We start from the raw sequence: 20,889 nt of genomic DNA on the forward strand, positions 1-20,889 counted from the left end.
AGTTTTCACAGAAATTTGGAAATAATATTTAAGAGAGAAATAAAACAAATACCAAGATCTTAAATCTCTAAGAAGCTTTGGAAATACAAAGAAATCTTCCTCACTTCTTGTCCCATAAATCAGCTACTGAAATATTTCCTTAAGTACATAATCTTGAAGGTAGACTATTTGTTTCCTTCATGTCTTTAAAACTCAGAATATAAAACATTCACTGCCCTTCTACTGCATATGAAAAATAATTTGCTGAGAATCATTTTATTTAGCTTTTTCTACAGCATAAAATAACTAGTTTGGTCTAGGATTTTACTGAGTGAAAGAGTTCTGGGTGAAGCAAACTTTTAAAAACTAACCAGAGAATGAAAGTTTGGCAGGAATAAATATAATTTACATATAATTCAAAACTTTAATCATCAGTTTCAAACTTTGTTTCATTGAGTCTTTATCAGTTGTGTGACCTTGGGAGGGGGGAAGAAATCACCTGCTGGAGAAATCATTTCATTACTGATAACAGGAAAGATTTAAAGCAGATAGACTTGTAAAGTTCCATCTTTGGAACCTGAAATATGGGAGTCTAAGTAGCCTTCCTTTGTATTTATTATTCTAGGAGTTTCCAGAAAGCATCGGAAGTGTCTCATCTCCCTTTACTCCCCTCCGCTTCTAACCCACACACTCAGGTAGAGGTGGATATAAACAGCAAAATAATCAAATGGTTGCTGGTGGAAGGATGAAGAGACAAACCCCAGGAGAGCCTGAGGTCCTCCAGAGGGATATTAGTGGGCGGCTTGCCTGAGCAAAAGCCATTTCTACTCACCCCACAATCGTTAGCTCCATCTCCACACATGCCCACATAATAACTGCGGGAGACAGGAGAAGAAGGATTAGTAGGTGAGAAAAATGAACAGCTCACTTGAATATTTTCCATCATAACTAAGTCACATGTGATTTGTGTGTATGTGTGTGTCCCCTGAACACACCTGAAATCAGGCTGAAGAAAAATGGTTTGGAGAGACATATTCCCAGAGGGAAAAGGCCGTTGCATTATTTAAGTTGTTTCAATCAATCACATTGAAAAGGTAGCGATATAACCAAGGACATTGGCAAAACAGTGATCACACACTTTAAAAGAAGTCCTGCTTGATGATACGCACCAAGGCCAAGCTTAAGAGTATGCAGTCATGAGCAGAGCACTTCCCACACAACCTAATGCAGAGATCATAACCCAGTCCAGCTGCATTTTAGTCACTGACTGTTGCTGAGCATTTACAGTTCAGATACTAGGATGAGAAATTTCAAAAACAGTTTAATAGATATAACTAGAGACATATATTCATATTTTTGATGCATGTCAGGGTGAAAATAAGATATGTTTTCCATCTATATCAGTTTGGTGTGTAAGCACAATACAAATAGAAGAGTAAAAATTAATACGGCTGCCAAAGAAAAGGAGTTTCAGATGTAAGACGCTGCCTGCCTTCTATTATAAGTTATACATTATAAGTATTGATAAATGACAATATTCTTAAAGACTTTGCTGCATTTTTCTAAAAACAGAGTTATAAAATCAATAAGGAGAAAAAATAAAGTTTTGTTAGAATTTCATTATTATTAGTTAATGCATAAGAAAGAACCACTTTTATAGGTCAAAAATAGTTAATTAAATGTGGCCAGGCGCAGTGGCTCACACCTGTAATCCCAGCACTTTGGAAGGCTTAGGCGGGTGGATCTTGAGGTCAGGAGTTCGAGACCAGCCTAGCCAACACAGTGAAACCCCATCTCTACTAAAGATAGAAAAAATTAGCTGGGCATGGTGGTGCACTCCTGTAATCCCAGCTACTTGGGAGGCTGAGGCAGGAAGATTGCTTGAACCTTGGAAGTGGAGGCTGCAGTGAGCCGATATTGCACTGTTGCACTCCAGCCTGGGCAACAAAGCGAGACTCTGTCTCAAAAAAAAAAAAAAAAAAAAGTCAAATGTAGGCATACCACTATGGTTCAATCCGATACTGGGTTGTGTAGATGAAAATAATCATGCTATATATGTTCATGTCATGACTACCCACAATTGTTGAAAAATGGCTCTTTTTTTCAGGCTTAAAGCACACATTTAGTCTCTATATCACATCAAGAATCTTATCATCTTCTAGTATTCCCTGAATTCAGAAAGAGAATGCAGACAGCCTTATGCACATTGCCAATGACAAAGGCATGAGGAGGAAGATTGGGATGTTGAGAAGACAGCTCATTCTGAGACAGTGTGTATCTTCCTGAATTCATTTTTTAAGGGGCATATGGCTTTTCAAAATTAGGCATTTTAGTTGGCAAAATTTCTCAGGCATTTGAAAAAGGTAAAATTACTTTCTTCAGCAATATCATGTAATGATCATGTGAATGAAATAGTCATTTAGTCACTGGTTACTTAGCCAGCCTCAGGCATTCTGGAAGTTAATAGGCAGTTTTTAAGACTTCCCTATGAATGCTTGGGTAACAAAATCTAACAGTAAAAGGGTGTCTCCTGATTTCACCAACAACTCACCAGCCATCATCTAAAGATTCACTACCCTATGTTCCTTTTCACTTCCTAGACTCTGCAGCCCCAAACTGTTACATTCCCAGCAAGCAACAGGTAGATCTGGTCTCAAGAAGTACCATTTCGCTATAATGTAACTTGGTCATCTTTATTTTTGAAGGGGGTAATAAAGGACTTTCTCTTGACTTTCCCTACTGGGGCCAGATAAAGGGAAAATGCTATTTCACCTCTTGCTAAGAGGACCAGAAATTATTCACATATCTTCTAATGGACCAACCTAAAATAATTCCAGGGTACAACTCACCTACTTCCCCATTTTTCTGATTCTAAGCTATACAACCTGCCCCACTATTTCTGCTACATCTAAGCACGGGAGGATTCTCTAAGATATATGCCTTATGGACCACAGAACAAATGCTCTCTGGAATAGGCAACTTCTAAATGGCCTTCAGTGATCCCCAGCTCCTGGCATCCATGCTCTGTGTAATCCACTCCCCTGGAAGTGGGCTGGATCTAGTGACTTGTTCCTAAGGAAGGGAATACAGCAAGGGTGATGAGACTGGTATATAAAAAACAGCAACATTGTCTTGTGTGCTGTCTCTGTCTCTGGTTCTTCTTGCTTGCTTACTCTTTTAGAAGTCAACTGTCACACTGTGAGCTTCCTTATGAAATGGCCCCTATCACAAGGAACTGAGGTTGGCTTCTGTCCACTAGCCAGTAAAAAACTGAGGTTCAGTCCAACCGTTGCTCATGAGGCACTGAGCATTCAACAACATGTGAGTGAGGCTGGTGAGAGATTTTTTTCCCCACTCAAGGCAGTGCTTGAGTGGGGAATATACCAATATACCAATATACCAATAGTGTATAACTGTTCCCTTTTCTCTGCAATCTTGCCAACATTTGTTATTGACTGTAGTCACGGCCAACACCTGGTTACATCTCTGACGGAGATCCTGAGCCAGAAGACTCAGCTAAGCCACACCTGAATTTTTTTTAATCCCCTTTTTTTTAACTTTTATTTTAGGTTTGGAGAACATGTGCAGATTTGTTATATGAGGGAACTCATGTCACGGAGGTTTGTTTTACAGATTATTTCATCACCCAGGAATTAAGCCCAGTACCCAGTAGTTACTTTTTCTGCTCCTCTCCCTCCTCCCACCCTCTGCTCTCAAGTAGACCCCAATATCTGTGTTTTTCTTCTTTGTGTCCATGTGTTCTCAACATTTAGCTTCCACTTATAAGTGAGAACACATAGTATTTGATTTTCTGTTCCTGCGTTAGTTTGCTAAGGATGATAGCCTCCATTTCCATCTGTGTTCCTGCAGAAGTCATAATCTCATTCTTTTTTATGGCTGCACTGTATTCCATGGTGCGTATGTACCACATTTTCTTTATCCAATCTGTCATTGCTGGGCATTTAGGTTGCTTCTATGTCTTTGCTATTGTGACTAGTGCTGCAATGAACAGTCACATGCATGTGTCTTTATGGTAGAATGATTTATATTCCTCTAGGTATATACCCAGCATTGGGATTGCTGGTTCAAATGGTAGTTCTGTTTTAGCTCTTTGAGGAATTGTCATACTGCTTTCTACAATGGCTGAACTAATTTACACTCCCACCAATAGTGTATAAGTGTTCCCTTTTCTCTGCAATCTTGCCAACACTTGTTATTTTTGACTTTTTAATAATAGTCATTCTGACTCACACCTGAATTGTTGACCCATAGGTAGCAATAGTTAATGAGGATACTGTTCTTTGATGCCATGACACCTACTTTAATTTCTGAAATTCTTCAGTAAGGCTTGATTTCTGCCCAGGAGACATTCTTGCAAAAACTGTTCCATTCACCAGAATCTAAAAAGAAAAAACAACCATTGCAATATGATTGGGAAGAAGAAAACTTTTAAAAATAAAAGAACAGCCCTGAAAAATCACTCCTGGTTACTAATTTAATACAGAATTGGATGATATGTCATTAGACCAATACCAGGAAGGGAAATAAGGAGATTTAACACTTTAATATTGAAATTTCACTTAAAGTCTTCCATCACAACTCCATTACTTTTTTTCCCAGACCATTTTTCCAAGATGGGGTGACCACTAATCAATAATACTACAGTAACTAAGAAGCAGAAGAGCATATGGAATAAAAATGCTTGAGGAAACACAGTTCTTTCCTGATAGACACCATCTCCATAATCATAGCATAGACAGAGGAAAGGCTGGAAGCTGAGAAACAAGGCTCTATTCTCAGCTGTGCCAGCTAGCTGTGCACACCTTAGACAAGCAGATTAACCTCTCTGAGTCTCAGCTTTCCCTGAACTGAACTAAGAGCTTTCTAGAAGCCTTTGGGGTCTGGATTCTGTGGTCTTTGACTGCTAGGGTGACAGAATTTTCATGACACTGCTAAAAGATAGTTGCTGCCCTCCCCTTGTGCTCCATTAATCTCCCGCACATTGACAGTGCAACCCTGCACAGCACTATTTTAAAACAGGACACACAGAGGACAAGATAACAAATGACTCTGAAAATAAACCATGGGGCTTTTGTTTCCTCTTGCTGTAATTTAAGAATCCAGACAGGAAGGGGAATAGAGCTTAGCCTGACATGAGCTGGTCAGTTTCAGAGAGAAGCTGGCCCTCAAAACAAGCAGCGTGTTTGGAACTCTGCCGTTCCCCTGGGTGGGGAGGGAAAGAAGGAGGAAGGCTGAACTGGCCACAGGGGTGAGAGAAGGTACTAGAACTCAAACTCTGAATGGGAGGTTGTGGGTCTGCCTGGGACCGAGAAGGCATAAAAAGGGCCAGAAAACTTTTTCAGGAGCAGTACTCCTTTGGGGGTGTTTACTCTCTAACTGTGAGGCAACCTCAGTGATCATTGTTTTCAATACTCTCCTCCTGCTTTCGCCTCGCTAATTTGAGGAGCAAAACAAAACACTTCATTTCTTCAGTACTTACTTTTGGAAGCAAGCTGTTGAAATGCTGAAATATCACTTGGTATGATTTCCCACTCATTGCAAAATGGTAACAGCTTCCTCTTTCCCCACGAGGGGTTGAACTGTTTCCAGTGTGCATGTAGGTTTCCTAAAATCAAAAGGGCATAATTTCTACATTGACTCCTAAGGAGTGTCTCTGCTTTCCTATGCATTATTGAAGGAAGAGTTTTCATGTTGCCTAACAGTGTGAAGGTCAGCAACAAAATAATGTGTAACTTGCCTACAGCAATTCTACCCATAGGAAAAAACACTCAAAACATTCCCCCCAAGATTATGTAAACATATGATACTTGGACAGTATGGTACTCTGGATCCTGTCTTGGGAGATAATATGTATGATGTCAGTCTACTGAAGAAATGTAACTATTCTTAGGTCCCAATTAGTTATTACAAGAATAGGAAAATTCTTCCCTCTTCTTCTCCTCCTCATGCAACCTTATGTTTTCTAAGATCTCTTACCATTCACTTATTCCAAAATCATCCTCATTGTCTTCACTGTAAAGTAGGCACTCTTTCTTCAGTGCCTAACTCCTTTTAGGACCCAGCCTCTGACCTTTGTTATGACCCCACCTCAACAGGTAACTCTTTCTATCATGGTTCCCAGATTCTCCTCCATACTCTCCATCCCACTGCAGGAGTAATCCTTTTCCGAAACCCTTTCCCTCCTACGTTTCACCTGTCAAGGTGTTTCTCTGGCTTGGTTCTAGCCCCACCTGGTTCCCAGTTAGGGAGAAAGCATCTGATGAAAGCCTGTGCATTCATTATATCAATAATTAATCATGGTTTTTCATGCAACATTCCTCAGAGAGACTTCCATTTGTGTTTAGGACTCTAAATTCAAATATTGCAGGAGGTGAGAAAAATATATTCATCAGATGACTTCATCTCAGGGAAAGCATTGTATTTGAAAGAAAAAAAATTGCTGTGCTGAATTGGGAGGCAAGATGACACACCCCTCCCTTTCTGTCTCCTATTGCAAAATAACCAACAAAAGACATGTTCTAAAGCATCCCTCCTGAGACAAGGGCAGGAATTCCTTTTGCTTGCACTGGGAATGTGGGGAGAGGAAGTATGGTGGAGGCACCCGGAGAGGAGGAAGGCCTGAAACTGTGATACAACTTCTCCTGGTGGGGACTAAAATTTCAGCAGAGGCATTAAATTCGTGAATGAGTAGTGTGAGTGGACTGTTAGTTAAAATTCACAAAGGACCTGGGTTACAGCATGCAGTGAAATTCAGGCAGCATGCACCGATGTAGAAGCAAGTAGGTTCACAAGGAAATAAGCACCAGAAATCTGCTGAGAGCAGAGGGAGAGCTGTCATCTTTCACAGCCCATGCAATTAGAGGTTGAAGCAAGTTAACCCACCTCTTCCCAGGGTAGGGGCAGGGCCATTCTGTACAGCTGTGCAGTTTGTGTGCTGCACAAAGACTCCTGACTGCACAAAGGCCCACTCTATACTTAACAATCTGAAAGGCTGGTCAGCCTGGAGGAAGGCAGCATTTTTGTAATTCATCACCTGGAGGGCTGTATCTTTGAATTCACACAAAAGCATGGGTGTTACCTTTAGTGATGGAATGTAAGGCTACAGCCCACTGTCATCATATGAAAAAGCTATTCTGTCACAAGAGCATAGGGAGCTTTCTATCTAGAGAAGCCCAGCCTCTGTTAGCTTCATGTCATAGGTATAGTACAATCTAAATGCCCATGGATCTGTGTGGAATCAAATAGGCCTAAGTCTGCTTTCCTGCTCTGCAACTCACCAGTTTTTGTATTGGGCAATCTTACTGCTCTGAGCCTCAGTTTTCTCATCTGTAAAAATTAATGGTTTGCCCAATTGCATAGGGTTATTTTAATGACCAAGTGGAAAATATGAGTATAAATCAGTAGTTCTCAGCCATGACTGCACACTGGAATCGCTGGGAAAAGCACCTGATGCCAGCTCCTACCCCAGGGGTTCTGATTTAATTGGTGCAGCCTGCACTGGAAGCTTAGAAACTCCCCCAGGTGATTTTCCTAGGCAACCAGAGCTGGCAGAAATGCTTTGCAAACTGTCAAACTCTGGACAGATGTGAGGGATTATTACTGAGATGACTCCTGGAGTTGAGAGAAGGCTGAGCAGTGCCAGGATTGTATTCCATCAGTCTAGGCCCACGGAGGGGCCTTCTAACATTTGCTCACTTTCTTCCCAGGTCCAGTCTCTTGGTTCTCCACCAGCTGCCAAGTCACAGAGGCAGGAACAAATTCTTCTGGTTCATTGGCTTCAACAATGATCACTTGGCTGCCTGGAGGGATCATTTCAGAATTCTTTGCAACAGTAATGGCCGTTTGAAGGTTATCACCTAGAAACAAAGAAACTTTGCTTGCTGTATGTACAAACCTCCCCTCAGCAACAAGAACTGAGGTCTCCATTTTCCACTCTGCTTGGCGTTCTTTGAGGGCATTTACTGCTTTCTGCCTTATTTTATCTTCCTCTCTGCTGTAGACTGCCCCTAGTGGGCAAACACTATGTTCCCATCTCCCTCTTCATATTCTGCATCATATCCTGTCCATGTGTATTTCAAAACATGTGTGAATTAATAAAGAAATACTTAAGCATTTATGACTAATCCTCAGAAGACAGACAACTCTTAGTGGAGAATATAGCATGATCTCAGCCTGATAGCATAAAACCATCCACGGGATCTGGAAACCAACTAAGCAAAGAACACACAGGGTCAGGCTGTGCTTGGGTTTGACGATCATACACCATGCCTGGCCCTACTGCCCTAGAGGACCATCAGCCAGAGACTCAATCCTCTATGCAGAGGGATCACTGGGTTTCTTGATGAGAACACACCCATTCTTGCTCATTTACTGTGAGCCTTGGGGCACTGCACAGATCCTGGCTAGGAGTGGTAGTCATTAGACAAAGAGGATGAGATATGGTCCCTACCTCCAAAGCTTCTGGTCCTGTCAGGGAAGCTGCACATGTTTTCAGGTAAGGGACTACGGGGTAACAAATTCGACAACAGAACATTTTTCCCTGTCTCTGACACATGAACTCACTCAGCTCACACATCTTGTTCTTATGCCTGGGATATAATCAACTTGCCAGGCCCCTAGAAACAAATACATACCTGTAATCATCACAGCCCTGATACGGGCCTCACTCAGTTCCTTCAAGACCGGTTTGGTTTCTTTCTTCAAGCGATTCTCCATGATAAGAAGTCCCAGAAATGTTAACTCTGACTCCACTTTTTCTCTTTGTATTCAGGAGAAAATCAATATTAAAGTATATCTATGTAGGCTCAATAGTTCAATTTATTTCTTCTCTTAAAAATTTATAAGTTTTATTAATGCAATACAGGCACATTTTAAAAATCAAAATGAACTTAAAAGCTTATCATGAAAACCAATAGTCTGTGTCTCCACACCACCTCACCCCTCTCCTTCCTAGAGGCAACCCCTTCTAAATCTGTTTTTTCCAGTTTCCAACTTAATTTTTAAGAACAATGTGCTTATCTTCCAACTCTTCTGTTGGTTTTTAAATATGTTAATCAAATATACTTTATTTTTTAATTTCTCAGAGCTTTGTCTTTTTTGAGCTTGCAATCATTTCAGTTTATTTGGCGTTTATTAAGGGCATTCTGCATACATACAAGACACGATAGTAGTAGTTGAATACAGTGTCATTCATCTTAGTCTCCATCTGTCGCCTTGAATAATATTTACTGGCATCAGACGGGGCTCTGAAGTTTTCATAATTTGAAAGTGATGGCTTACAGTCCAGCTGGGTTGCATTAGTGATGTAGGAACGTTCCTCTGAAATGGAATGATCCTTGGGTGGCTTTTTAAAAAGTAAATTTGGGGGCCAAGAACTTTTTGATCTTTGTTCATTTTGCTGTGCACCATGGTGTTAAGATTACAGGGAGATAGATTTGAACAATATGCATACAGCTGTGAAGCCATTACCATAATCAAGGTAATAAACATATCCATCACCTCAAAAAGTTTCCTTCTACCCTGTTTTATGTGTGTGTATGCGTGTGTGTTAAAATCACTTCTCTAGAATGTATTCATCTTGCATAACTGAAACTTTATACCCATTAATAACAACTTCCTATTTCCCGCTCCCCCTAGCCCTTGGTAATCACCATTCCACTCTCTACTCTCTACTTCTATGAATATGTCTATTTCAGATGCTTCAGATAAGTAGGATCACACAGTATTAGGCCTTCTGGGACTGATTTATTTCACTTAGCATGGTGTCTTTCAGTTTCATTCATGTTGTCCCATATGGCAAGATTTTCTCCTTTTCTAAGGCTTAGTAATATTCCATTATATGTACATATTATGTTTTTAAAATCCATTCATCCACTGATGAACATTTAGGTTGTCTCCATATCTTGACTATTATAAATAATGCTGCAATGAACATAAAGGTGAAGATAAACCTTTCTTTGAGATCCCAATGTCAGTTCTTTTGGATATGTACTCAGAAATGGGATTTTGGATCATTGGATCACACGGTGATCCAATGTTTTAAAAAATTAAAAACATTCTATTTTTAATTTTTTAAAGAACCTCCACATTGTTTTCCATAGCAGCTGTACCATTTTACAAAGGTTCCAATTTCTCTATATCCTTGTCAACACTTGTTTTCTGTTGTTTTTGTTTCAAATAGCCATCCTTACAGGTATGAGATGGTATTTCATTGTGGTTTTGATTTGCATTTCCCTAATGATTAGTAAAGTTGAGCACTTTTTCATATATCTGTTGGTCATTTGTACGTCTTTGGAGAAATGTCTATTCAGGGCCTTTGTTCATTTTTAAATTGGATTATTTATTGATTTTTGCTATTGAATTGTGTCCTCTGTACATTTTGGATGTTAATGTCTTATCAGATATATGGTTTGCAGAGATTTTCTGCCATTTTAGAGGTTGCTATTTCACTCTGTTATTTCCTTTGCTGTGCAAAGCTTTTCAGTTTAATATCCACCAGCAAAAGAATGAAATTGGACCCTTATCTTATACCATACGTAAAAATCAACTCAAAATGGATTAAACACTTAAACATAAGACCTGAAACTGTGAAACTACTAGAGGAAAACATAGGGAGAAATCTTCTTGACATTGGTCTTGGCAATGATTTCATGGCTATGACACATAAAGCACAGGCAACAAAAACAAAAACAGGCAAATGTTCTTTGTTTCTATTTTATGATGCTTCTTCTCGTTCACTACTTTAGGCACTTGGCTGCTTGTTACCCTACAACATTCCCAGCAGTGCTTGTGTCAAAGCCTTTGTGCCCACCATTTCTATTCCCTGCAATGCTCTTCCTCTGGATATCTGCGTGTTTTTCTCTCTTATTTTATGAGATGTCTGTTAAAATGTTGCTCCTCTGAGGACTTTGCTGATCGCCTAAGCAAAATGACATTCTCTGTCTTTTTTAAAAGTCCTCTTAACTTACTTTATATTTTCCCCCTCAGGTCATTTAAGAACGACTAATGGGACAATATTTTATGGGTTTATTTTCTAATCTATTTCCCCAACTAGGATATATTCATGAGGGCAAGGATTTTATTTTATTCACCTCCAAATAAATTCTCAATTCCTTGAGCGTCTGACATACAGTTAAGTTCAATACAAATTTGCTAAACTGGTGAAGGGGGGTGAGCCTTGATGGAATATTTATCCTGTTGTTTTAGTTTGGGGTGACTTTTAAAGTCATCTCAAAAAACTTGTCTACTTCCCCATTATGACTCCAATTTTTAAGAAGTTTTAAATTTTTCTAGTTGGAAAACTTTGCTAAATAGAATTTGATTCTAAGAAAAATCAAAGCCCTATCCTTTTACCCTGTTTGAAAATAGTAACTAAATTCTAAGAAGTATAATAAGTTCCTGATATTCCCTAAAAAAACCTGGAATGGTTGGAAATATAGCACATTTTATCTTCATTTTCTTATTTTGTTATATTTATAATGTCTATCCCAGTAGTGGCTCTTATATAAGAACAACACAGCTGCATTTGTATGTGACAGCTGGATGACGGCTACACTCCATCACTAGCTACATAGATCTTTTCTTCACACATGTCCTTAATGTTGATTATTCAAATTTGTGTTTAGAAAATTACAAATCCTATGTGGTCTGGACCTTTATGTTTGCTCAAGAATAGCTAACACCTGGAATGTTAAATCTGAGAATGACATTCATATATTTCAAAATGAGCTTTGTGATCCTGTTTCAAACATTAAAATGTCATGGCTGAAGGCCTCCTTGGAGATCATCCAATTACATATTTTATAGATGGTGAAACAAGCACAGAGTAAGGAAGGGACTGTGTTTACTAATTAACTTAGAGTCAATGGACTTAGGTTGCAAATAATAATGTTAAACCAAGGATATCAGTATTTTACATGAAGGGGCTAGCTGTATATAAATTAGCATTTATCAGCAACACAAATCCAATGTAAGAAATAAATAGATTTTCTGCTATTCAGTTTTCCACAGTATTTTTTTACTCCTTTCTCATAGATAATTTGAAAATAGCCTTTAAAAACTGAAGAACGTTGAAAGAAATAATAATTTATAAATTATCCTCTAATGAGGACAACTTATCCCTGTAATGTAATTAAGAATACTGAGTTTTATTTCTCATAAGTAATTCAATTTGCACTTGTTACCTTCACAGATACGAAGGAGGTGTTGTAGTATTGAGCACTGAAAAAACCATGTCTAAAGGATTCTCAAAATCTTTCAAAGTGCCAACTGTCTCCCTCTCTCAACCTCTCTGTGTATGGGCCACCCAAGTCGCGTGGTCACATAATATTCTGAGGTTGAAGGAGCGTTGGTTGTTTTGATGGGATGAGAGCTGCGACTAAAGTTGACATAACATAGTGCGGAAATCTTGGAGTCAGAAGCTCTCAAGTACCATCCTTGTTCTGCCACCAGCTAGCATTGTGACTTGAGCAAGTCATCTCCAGTATCACCTACAATTGTCCATCTCTGAGTCAGGGGACTGTACAAGATTAATTCTCTGTCTCTGAGAACCTTCCAGGTGATTAGAACTGTTCATCTGTTCATCTCCAGGACTCACACTTCATGCACACAGAGCCTGCTCTAGTGCCAGTTTCTGAGTTGCTTACCTGGCTAAGTGCTCCACTTCTGAAAGATTCTCCATCTTCAAGGTTTTGTGGGCAAGAGCAATGACACGGAAGCCTTGCACCGTGTAACTCTTCAGTTCCTGTGGGAAATTCTTGGGCACTGCCAGGGTAGAAGAAACAGGTAAGTGTAAGGTCATGTTGAAGGCCGGTCTAAGTAAGACTCCAGGACACAGCCATGGTACCTTGTCGTAACTTTCATTCCATAAAAGTGCTTTAACAGAAAACTTACAGCTGCTGCTAAAGGCCACAAACAACTTCATCAGTGTGTTCTTATTATTCTGATGGAAAAAATGTCAAAGCCGTGCTGGTCATTTACTGCATTATGGATGGAATGTGTCCCTCCAAAATTCATATGTTGAAGCCTAATCTCTAATGCAATAGTATTTGGAGGCGGGACCTTCAGGAGGCAATTAGGTCATGAGGGTGGATCCCTCATGAATGAGATTGATGCCCTAAGAAAACACATCTCTCTCCACCATGTGAGGATACAGGAAGAAGGCAACCATCTGCAAACCAGAAAGAAAGCCCTCTCCAGGAACCACGTTGGGCAACACCTCTATCCTGGCCTTTCCAGCCCCCAGAACTGTAAGGAATAAATTTCTGTTGTTGAAGCACGTGATCTATGGTCTTTTGTTATAATAGCCCAAGCTGACTCAGACAAACTGGGTGTCAAATGCACCGACTGGGTTCAGTAAGAACAGACCTCAGGGCCGGGGTACTTGGATAAAATGAGAGAAACAGCTGATCTTCTAGATCAAGGGTCAAAAAAACAAAACTAGGATGCACAGGCTAAATCTGATCTATAGCTTGTTTTTATAAATGAAATTTCACTGAAACACAGCCATGCCCATTTGATTGTTCATTGTCTATGGCTGCTTTGAGGCTTCAGTGACAGTGTTGAGGAATTGAAATGGATGCCATGTGATTGGCAAAGCCTAAAGTAAGAACTATCTTGCTCTTTACAGAAAAGTTTGCCAACTCCTGCTTTAGGTGAAAGATGACACAATGCCAACATTTGTGTGTTTTAGCACAGCAATCACAACTATGTTTATAAAATCTTTATGATTTATAATGTACCTATAAGGGTATTAGAGGGAACCACAGAACAACGGGAGGTATAGTAGCTTAGGTGGCAAATCGACTAAGTTCTATTCTCCCTTCCACTTCCATGTGGACCTTAGTCATGTTCAGTCTCCCTTCTGCACCTTAGTTTCTCATCCATAAAATAAGAAGTTCCAGATCTCTCTGTCTCCATTCATTTCAGACTTTCTGTAATTCTAAAATATTCCTGGAGGTGGGAATCTAATTTCAAGAAAGTTCTTAGCTCTCTATTTCTAAAAATGGGGTAGGGTGGTGGTGGAAATCACTGAAGATAGTATTAGCATAAGTCAAAGATTGGAAGTTGGGAAAACAGGAAGAACTGAAAGAGCTGCCAGGAAAACAAGTGCCAAGTGACAGGCCCAAATCCTTACTGAGAGAGCAGGGACAACAGATACCAGTTTAAATGTCAAGAAGATGCTCAGTTGTACCCGTGTAGCTGAAACAAAACAAACACAGTATATGTTGTAATCAGTGAAGGACAGAGTTAATGAGACCTATGCTGAAGATCAAAGACAGAAGAAAAGGGGCTACTTCTAAGGTTTAAAAAAAGACTCCCAATAGAGAAGTTAAAGGAATCATTTGCCAAATCTAGAATTCTCTGCACAAGTTGATGGCCATCAGCAATCATAAGGAGAGTCTACATGAAAATCAAAAGACAAAAGACCAATTTTATCCAAATGAACTCATTTGAATGCAACAACATTCTTATAAATCTGGCTGCTGCTTAAAGAGTGCATATGTTTATAAGACTAAAAAGCAATACAAATCAGCTCAAAGTCTGGCCCAGAAAGATGAAATTGCTATAAAATGATAAATTATCTTGCTCTAATACCATTGAATTTACTCTGATCACTTTTATTTCTAAGATATTTATCTTTTCTATATTCTCCTCCCATCGATCTGATTCTCCCTGGAGGTGACAGAGCAGCCATGTCTGCAGAACTTACCTGGCGTCCAGACCTCTCCATTTCCCTCATTCACACCTCCCCTAGTTCTCTGACCCTCAGTAGCTCCCTATTCTGGCTCCTGATGCAAGCTTAGCATCTCGTCTCCTTCCCAGATGCCCCACTGTGGTTGTACTTTTCTTACTGCACCCACAGGCAGATATTTAGTCTCTGCCTCCCAGCCTTGAAATTATCACCCCTGCTTCTTAGGATCTACTGGGCCTACTTTGCACCTATCTAGGAAACAAGCAGCTCCACGTTCATTGATTGTGAAGCTTTCTGTGTTTGTTGGCTTTATGTATTTGGTCTCGGCTGGCCGCGGTGGCTCACACCTATAATCCTAGCACTTTTGGAGGCTGAGGCAGGCAGACCACTTGAGAACAGGAGGTCGAGACCAGCCTGGCCTACATGGTGAAACCCCATCTCTACTAAAAATACTAAAATTAGCTGGGTGTGCTGGCATGCTCCTATAATCCCAGCTACTTGGGAGGCTGAGGCAGGAGAATCACTGGAACTTGGGAGGTGGAGGCTGCAGTGAGCCAAGATCGTGCCACTGCACTCCAGCCTTGGGGACAGAGCAAGATTCTGTCTCAAAGAAAAAAAAAATGTATTTTACTTCTTGAAAGAGAAAAGTGTTAGTACCTGTTTCAGATCTGCAGAACCTGGCCACCATTTCTGGGGCACCCTTCATGTAGACATGGAAATGATTCTCCCCAGCTAGCTGAGCAATCACGGACATCCTCTGCAGGCTTGAGGAAAATGGAAACTGGCGCAAGGTGATGATGGCTTCCACTGGACTCTGCAAGCCCATCAACAACAGGGAGCTTAACAAGCTGCTAAGTGATATTTCCAAATGCATACCAACAAAAAGGCTTTACTGTGCAATGAGCCCAGAGACATCTCGATGTAGTCTATTTGTCACAACATTGATTTTGTGTGTGTGTGTGTGGCTGCCTTAAAGTGACTCCCTCAACAAGTTGTCTGGACTGCAAGGACCTTCCCCTGGAGAAATCTTAATCACCTTCCAGGCCAAGCTTACAGGTCATCTCCTCTGTGGTGCTTTTATCTCCCAGAAACAGCATTCACTCCCATGTCAGGACTCTTGAAACTCTTTCTTCAGCCTTGATTATAGCATTTGGCACATTGTGTTGCACTTATTTGCACCTATATTGATTTTTCTACGAGTCTACCTGTTCTTCCAACCCAGAGCCAAGTGTGTCTTGTTTTGAAGCCTCTTTATCTGCTAGCACCTAGCACAATGCCCTAGCGTACACAGGTAGTGTTTGTTGAATAAATTAATAGATAAATTCAGAAATGAAAGAAACAGCAAACCAACCATGGAAACTGTTAGGATAAGGCAAAATAATAGGACTATAAAAATATGTGAAAGTCAGAAATGTTTTACCAGTTTTATGGGGAAAGAGCTATGTGATGTAAAGAAGGAAATCATACCTTACTGGCTTTTGTTCCTGGTTTTATGATGTTTGACATACCAAATTTGCAGGAGTCTACATTGCAATCTTCCATTTTCTGTTATAAAATGAAAACATTCATAAGATTCTTTGAGGAAAAATAGTAAGAAAGAAATATCTCTTATTTGCACAATACTTTAATCTTTTCAAAGCCATTTTTACATATTTTCTCTTCCAGGCCAATTATCTTAATACTGTCATTGTCAAATTTCTGTTGTATCGATTTACATTAGGGGCCTTATTGTGGAATGTCAGAAGCCAAAAATATTGTAAATTCATTTTAAGAAGTAATTGGTGGAAGAAGTGCTAGCTACAGGTCCATGGATCTTTCTAAATGATTACATCTAGTAACTGGAGGAGGGATTAAGTGGAGATGTAGTCTCCAACATTGCCGAGCACCATAGCTCTCAGATGAGTTAGGATTGGGTCCTGAGATAAACATGGGACTAGTTCTTCATACTATACCTATGCTACTAGCCTAATTGAGTTAACTAGGAAGTTGGTATGTCAGCTGCTAGCAAATTAGAAAGCCTGTTTGAAAATGACTTGTATTCTTTGGATATTACAACAGAAGTTAACACCTCTGAGAAGCCAATATTAACCAATATTAAAATATGGGAAAGACAGTCATATATATAAATTGTAGAGGTCAGAAAACAGGAGATAGTATCTGGTTTCCACTCTGCCACTTACCTGTTTAATCTTGGGGACACCACTTTATTTCTGTAGATCTCAATTTCTTCTGAAAAATATTCTGACATCCCTTCAAATACTAAAATTCTTGACAGTCTAAAAGGACAGTTTCCCTCCTCTGTATGTGGAGTGGAAGGTTCCCAGTTACCAAAAGATACTCAAGACAGCTTCTGACAGCTCTAAACTCAGTGAATAATCGTGCATTTTTATGCTTTGTTTGGGATGGATACAACTATTCTTACAGATGGTTCTTACAGAGCTAATACTAAAGATTTATAATCCCAAACAAGTATGTTATTTGTAAAGATAGATCAGCCCTCCTATAATGGAGAGGGGGATGTAGTTAGGGCCAGGACCAAAGCCAGATATGAAATGACCCTGCACAACTCATCACCGTGTCAATCTCAATGATTCTGTTAAGGACACTGCTTATAGTAAATACACTGATTCCTCTCCATTGAGATCCAGAGAATTGGTCACTATGTCAAATTTTTTTCCACAGCAAATGCTCTATTTTAACTTGCTGATATCAGAAGTTTCCCTTTTTGCCAGGTTTCCTCTTTCATTGATCTGCCCTCTAGGAAGCTAAAATTTCCCTATTATACATCTTTGTATTAGCTTCTTTGTTAGGTGTGCTTCGTTTCCCTGCAATCATTTGTTCCCATTCTTTTGCAGCTATGTTTAACTGCTGTACTGTATTTTATACATCATTGTACATAGCTTTAGGATGTTCTTTGGAGGCAGCAGGATGTAATTAACTAACCAGTTAATTAGTGAACACCCTCTACTTGTTTGGCTCTTCATTGTGCTCAAAGCCCCTTTAGATTCATAGTCTCAGTGCTCACAAGTCTGTGAATGAGGCATTATCACCCCAAATGTACAGATGAGGTCACAGACTCAGTCCTGGCTCTGGCTTTGTGATCACACAGCTGGAGAGTGGTGAAATGCAGAGGGTTTTCCACTATGGCAGCCTCCAGGATGGGTTTATATCCTTCCGTTTTCATTCACAGTCAGGAGATTGAACCAGTTGGAATGCAGCCCTCCAGTTTGGTGTCTAGACATGCTTTACAATACACAGTCGCCACCAGCCACTTGTGGCTATTTAAATTTAAACTATTTAAAATTAAATCAGATTAAAAATTCAGTTTCTCAGTTGCAGAGCCACATTTCAAGGGCTGAGTAGCCACATATGGCTCGTGGCTGCTCTACCGGAGAACACCGCTTTGGACTACTGCTTCTCTGATAGTGTTTTGGAAAACACTGATGTTTTGGAGAACATGCTGGATTATGGGTGTCAATAAGGTTTTTGAGGTCAGATAGGTTCGGTAAATGCTGCATTTCATATTCCCTCTTGAATATTCACAAAACACCACAGTATATTAAAGAAATCATGCAGTCAAGAAATGAGTTTAACTTTGTTTAAACGACAGTTCCCAAGTTTGTTCAATAATGGACGCCTATTTCATGCAGCACCCATTAACAGAGTTCTTCGGGACACAGGTTGGGAAGTTCCGGTAGTGTTACACACTCATACATACATTATTATGAACCTTCTCCGTGTTTTAACAAAAATTAGAAAAGCTTCAGCACTCCCAGTAAAGATTTCCTCAGGTTCTCATCTTTCCATTAAACTATCACCTTACCCAGGCAGTGCCCTCAAACATTTTGAGGTCCAGAGGGTCTCCCTGGATCGTCCCATTGAGAAGGATCAGAGAGTGGCAGCTGGCCATGGCCGCACACAGTGGGCCCCATGGCACAGCCTGGCCCGAGGCAAAGCTGTGGGCTTCCTGGAAACTGGTAGAGAAGGTAATGTTAAAGTCTTTGATAAAATCATTTTGCACATTCTGTCCCTTAAATCTTACTAAAGTGGAGCTCCAAACACCTAACGTTCATGCTCAGAACCTTCCCATGGCTCCCCATGATCCAAATGATAAAGTCCAAGCCCCTTAGCCTGGTATTCAAAGTCCTGTCCACTTCGGATCTACCTTACCTTACAGTGTCCACTCCTACTAACGTCCTTTATGCCCTGTACTCTAGATCCAGATTAAACTTCTCGCTATTGCTATCCTTGTCCAGAGACTTCTCTGCCCTTAAGCCCCTGCCCACTTGGTTTCTTTATTTTTTAAACAGGGCGTTTTGCCTACAGAGTTATCTTTATATAAACAGTTCTTTGAGTTGGATATGAATTTTGTTCTCAACAAAATTTGCCACTGGCCAATCAATAACATAGCTTCAGAGGCTTTGGATAGAATTGCAGAGACTTTTGTCATATTACTTGAAGCCGGCCCACATAATGGCAGCATTGTGGGAAGGCACATGAACAGGCAGCTCGGAGTCATACCTGCAAACTCTGCAGAGCTGTCCGCAGAAAGCCGCACACCCTAGGCAAGAAGTCTCTAGGGCTACTTAGGGAGCAGGAAATTAGGGATAGGAAAGAAGGCTGCATGGATGCGGAAGCATTTCTCACTACTCAGCCCTTTAGAGTTTGCCCCTGCTTCCTGAAGCACCCTGGACTTCCCACCTCTAAAGCCTGTTTCTCTCTTTGATAATACAAACTGGTATCTTGTACCTTCCTCTCTTCCCAACTTACAGCTGAATAGTGATTGTGTCTAGTTGTTTCTAGTCTCCGAAAACCTTCAGAGTACCAGGGACAAGGGAGGAAGATGGAGGGGTGGAAACTGTGGACATTTTTTTTCCCTTTCACTGCTCTGGCCAATAGATTCCTCGCCTGTCTGGATGAAGGGCTGGCCGGGACATCTGAGCACCAGGAGCAGAGACACATGAGTAGGGTTAAAGCTCAGGTGTTCCTTGTCACCCAGTCCAGGGTATCTTCTGCAACATCACACTGCTTGTCTGCTGTTACCTTGTGCCATGCTTTACCTGGCCCCTTCATCATCTTGGGAGTCCCCTGCAAAGTGTCTTCTGTCACTGACAGCAGCCTCAGCCACTGTTGGCACCAAAATAGGGTACTCAGAGCTTAAGAGCAGAGGCCATCACTGCTCAAATTGAGAAGGCAAGTCTTAGCCCATAGGGAAGGAGCTAGAAGCCACAGAGAGATACCATGAGGAGATTCACCCTCCGGGGGCCCTCTTTCCCTTCTGTTGCTCTTTCTGGAGTAGACATCTATGTGATTGTCCTCTCCTCTCCCTAGTGCCAGCTTTTAGCCCACAGCTGTAAAAATTCTAGCCGCACGTCCCTCAAAACCTATCTGAAGTGTCATCTCCTTCAGGTGGCTTTCTTTGATTCACTAAATTTCAAAATTAATTTGTCTTTACCCACCATGTAATTATATAAAAGTCAGGACTTTGTGTTATATCAAAGAATCTCTATTTCTTCTTCTTCATTCTGACATTTCTGCCTTAATAGGAACAATTTTCATGGCCTGTGTTGTACATCAAAGGTGGGTGTATTTGCACCTTTTTATCCCACTAGACTGTGAAACACCACCTGCCTGCACTAGCCACCCAGGAAGTTTTGTAGTTTTTGATTAAGGATGGTCTTCATTTCACTCTTTTTTCTCTGTTTTATTCATTTGGTTCCTTAATTATCCACCTCATCCTACTCCATTTTTCATGGAGATTTTGAAGACCTACTTTTCCTTTCTCATTCTAAAATTAGAATTCATTTAAGCAAGTTAGAATAATTAGGAACTAGTTCCAGCCAATTATTGTATATATTTTATGTGACATTCATCCCTTAACACCCAAAAGATGGATTTGAGTATCATCCAGGTAACTCCACCAAACACACCTTCCATTTTCACATAAGAGGCCTACCAGTTGTCAGCAGTAGGGACAGTCCCCCAGAGGTCCAGCCCATCTTCAGTGAGAGTGCCAGTCTGAATAAAAATTAAAAGCAATATTAGCATAAGATTTAAACCTTTTAATTATATTGTAATTTAAACAAAACCCAAGCTTCTAAGATATTATAGTAGATCCAGTAGTCTAAATACCTTGTTTGTAAGTACCAAATTTTAAATCAGAGAAGAGTACCCACAAGAAAAATTAAGCAGGTGAT

General features: G+C 40.3%; 2 protein-coding genes across 2 annotated transcripts in view; one reads left to right on the top strand and one right to left on the bottom strand.

Moving 5' to 3' along the window:
- PLAAT1 (phospholipase A and acyltransferase 1) overlaps positions 1-13,273 on the top strand; it is a 79,930-nt gene extending 66,657 nt beyond the window's left edge. The window contains exon 4 of the mRNA XM_054553132.1: positions 12,191-13,273. Within this exon, the coding sequence (XP_054409107.1) occupies positions 12,191-12,223 (33 nt within the window). The 3' untranslated portion in view covers positions 12,224-13,273. The remainder of the gene's footprint in view (positions 1-12,190) is intronic.
- Positions 1-20,889, bottom strand: part of ATP13A5 (ATPase 13A5) — a 104,015-nt gene that overhangs the window by 32,223 nt on the left and 50,903 nt on the right. Inside the window, exons 13-22 of the mRNA XM_002814426.5 lie at positions 20,649-20,710; positions 18,516-18,666; positions 16,160-16,237; positions 15,350-15,506; positions 12,645-12,762; positions 8,634-8,758; positions 7,696-7,856; positions 5,480-5,605; positions 4,300-4,379; positions 812-854 (exon numbers count right to left, since the gene is read on the bottom strand). Of these exons, the coding sequence (XP_002814472.2) occupies positions 812-854; positions 4,300-4,379; positions 5,480-5,605; positions 7,696-7,856; positions 8,634-8,758; positions 12,645-12,762; positions 15,350-15,506; positions 16,160-16,237; positions 18,516-18,666; positions 20,649-20,710 (1,101 nt within the window). The remainder of the gene's footprint in view (positions 1-811; positions 855-4,299; positions 4,380-5,479; positions 5,606-7,695; positions 7,857-8,633; positions 8,759-12,644; positions 12,763-15,349; positions 15,507-16,159; positions 16,238-18,515; positions 18,667-20,648; positions 20,711-20,889) is intronic.

The sequence above is a fragment of the Pongo abelii genome, chromosome 2 (assembly GCF_028885655.2).
Source record: "Pongo abelii isolate AG06213 chromosome 2, NHGRI_mPonAbe1-v2.0_pri, whole genome shotgun sequence".
NCBI classification, from domain to species: Eukaryota; Metazoa; Chordata; class Mammalia; order Primates; family Hominidae; genus Pongo; species Pongo abelii.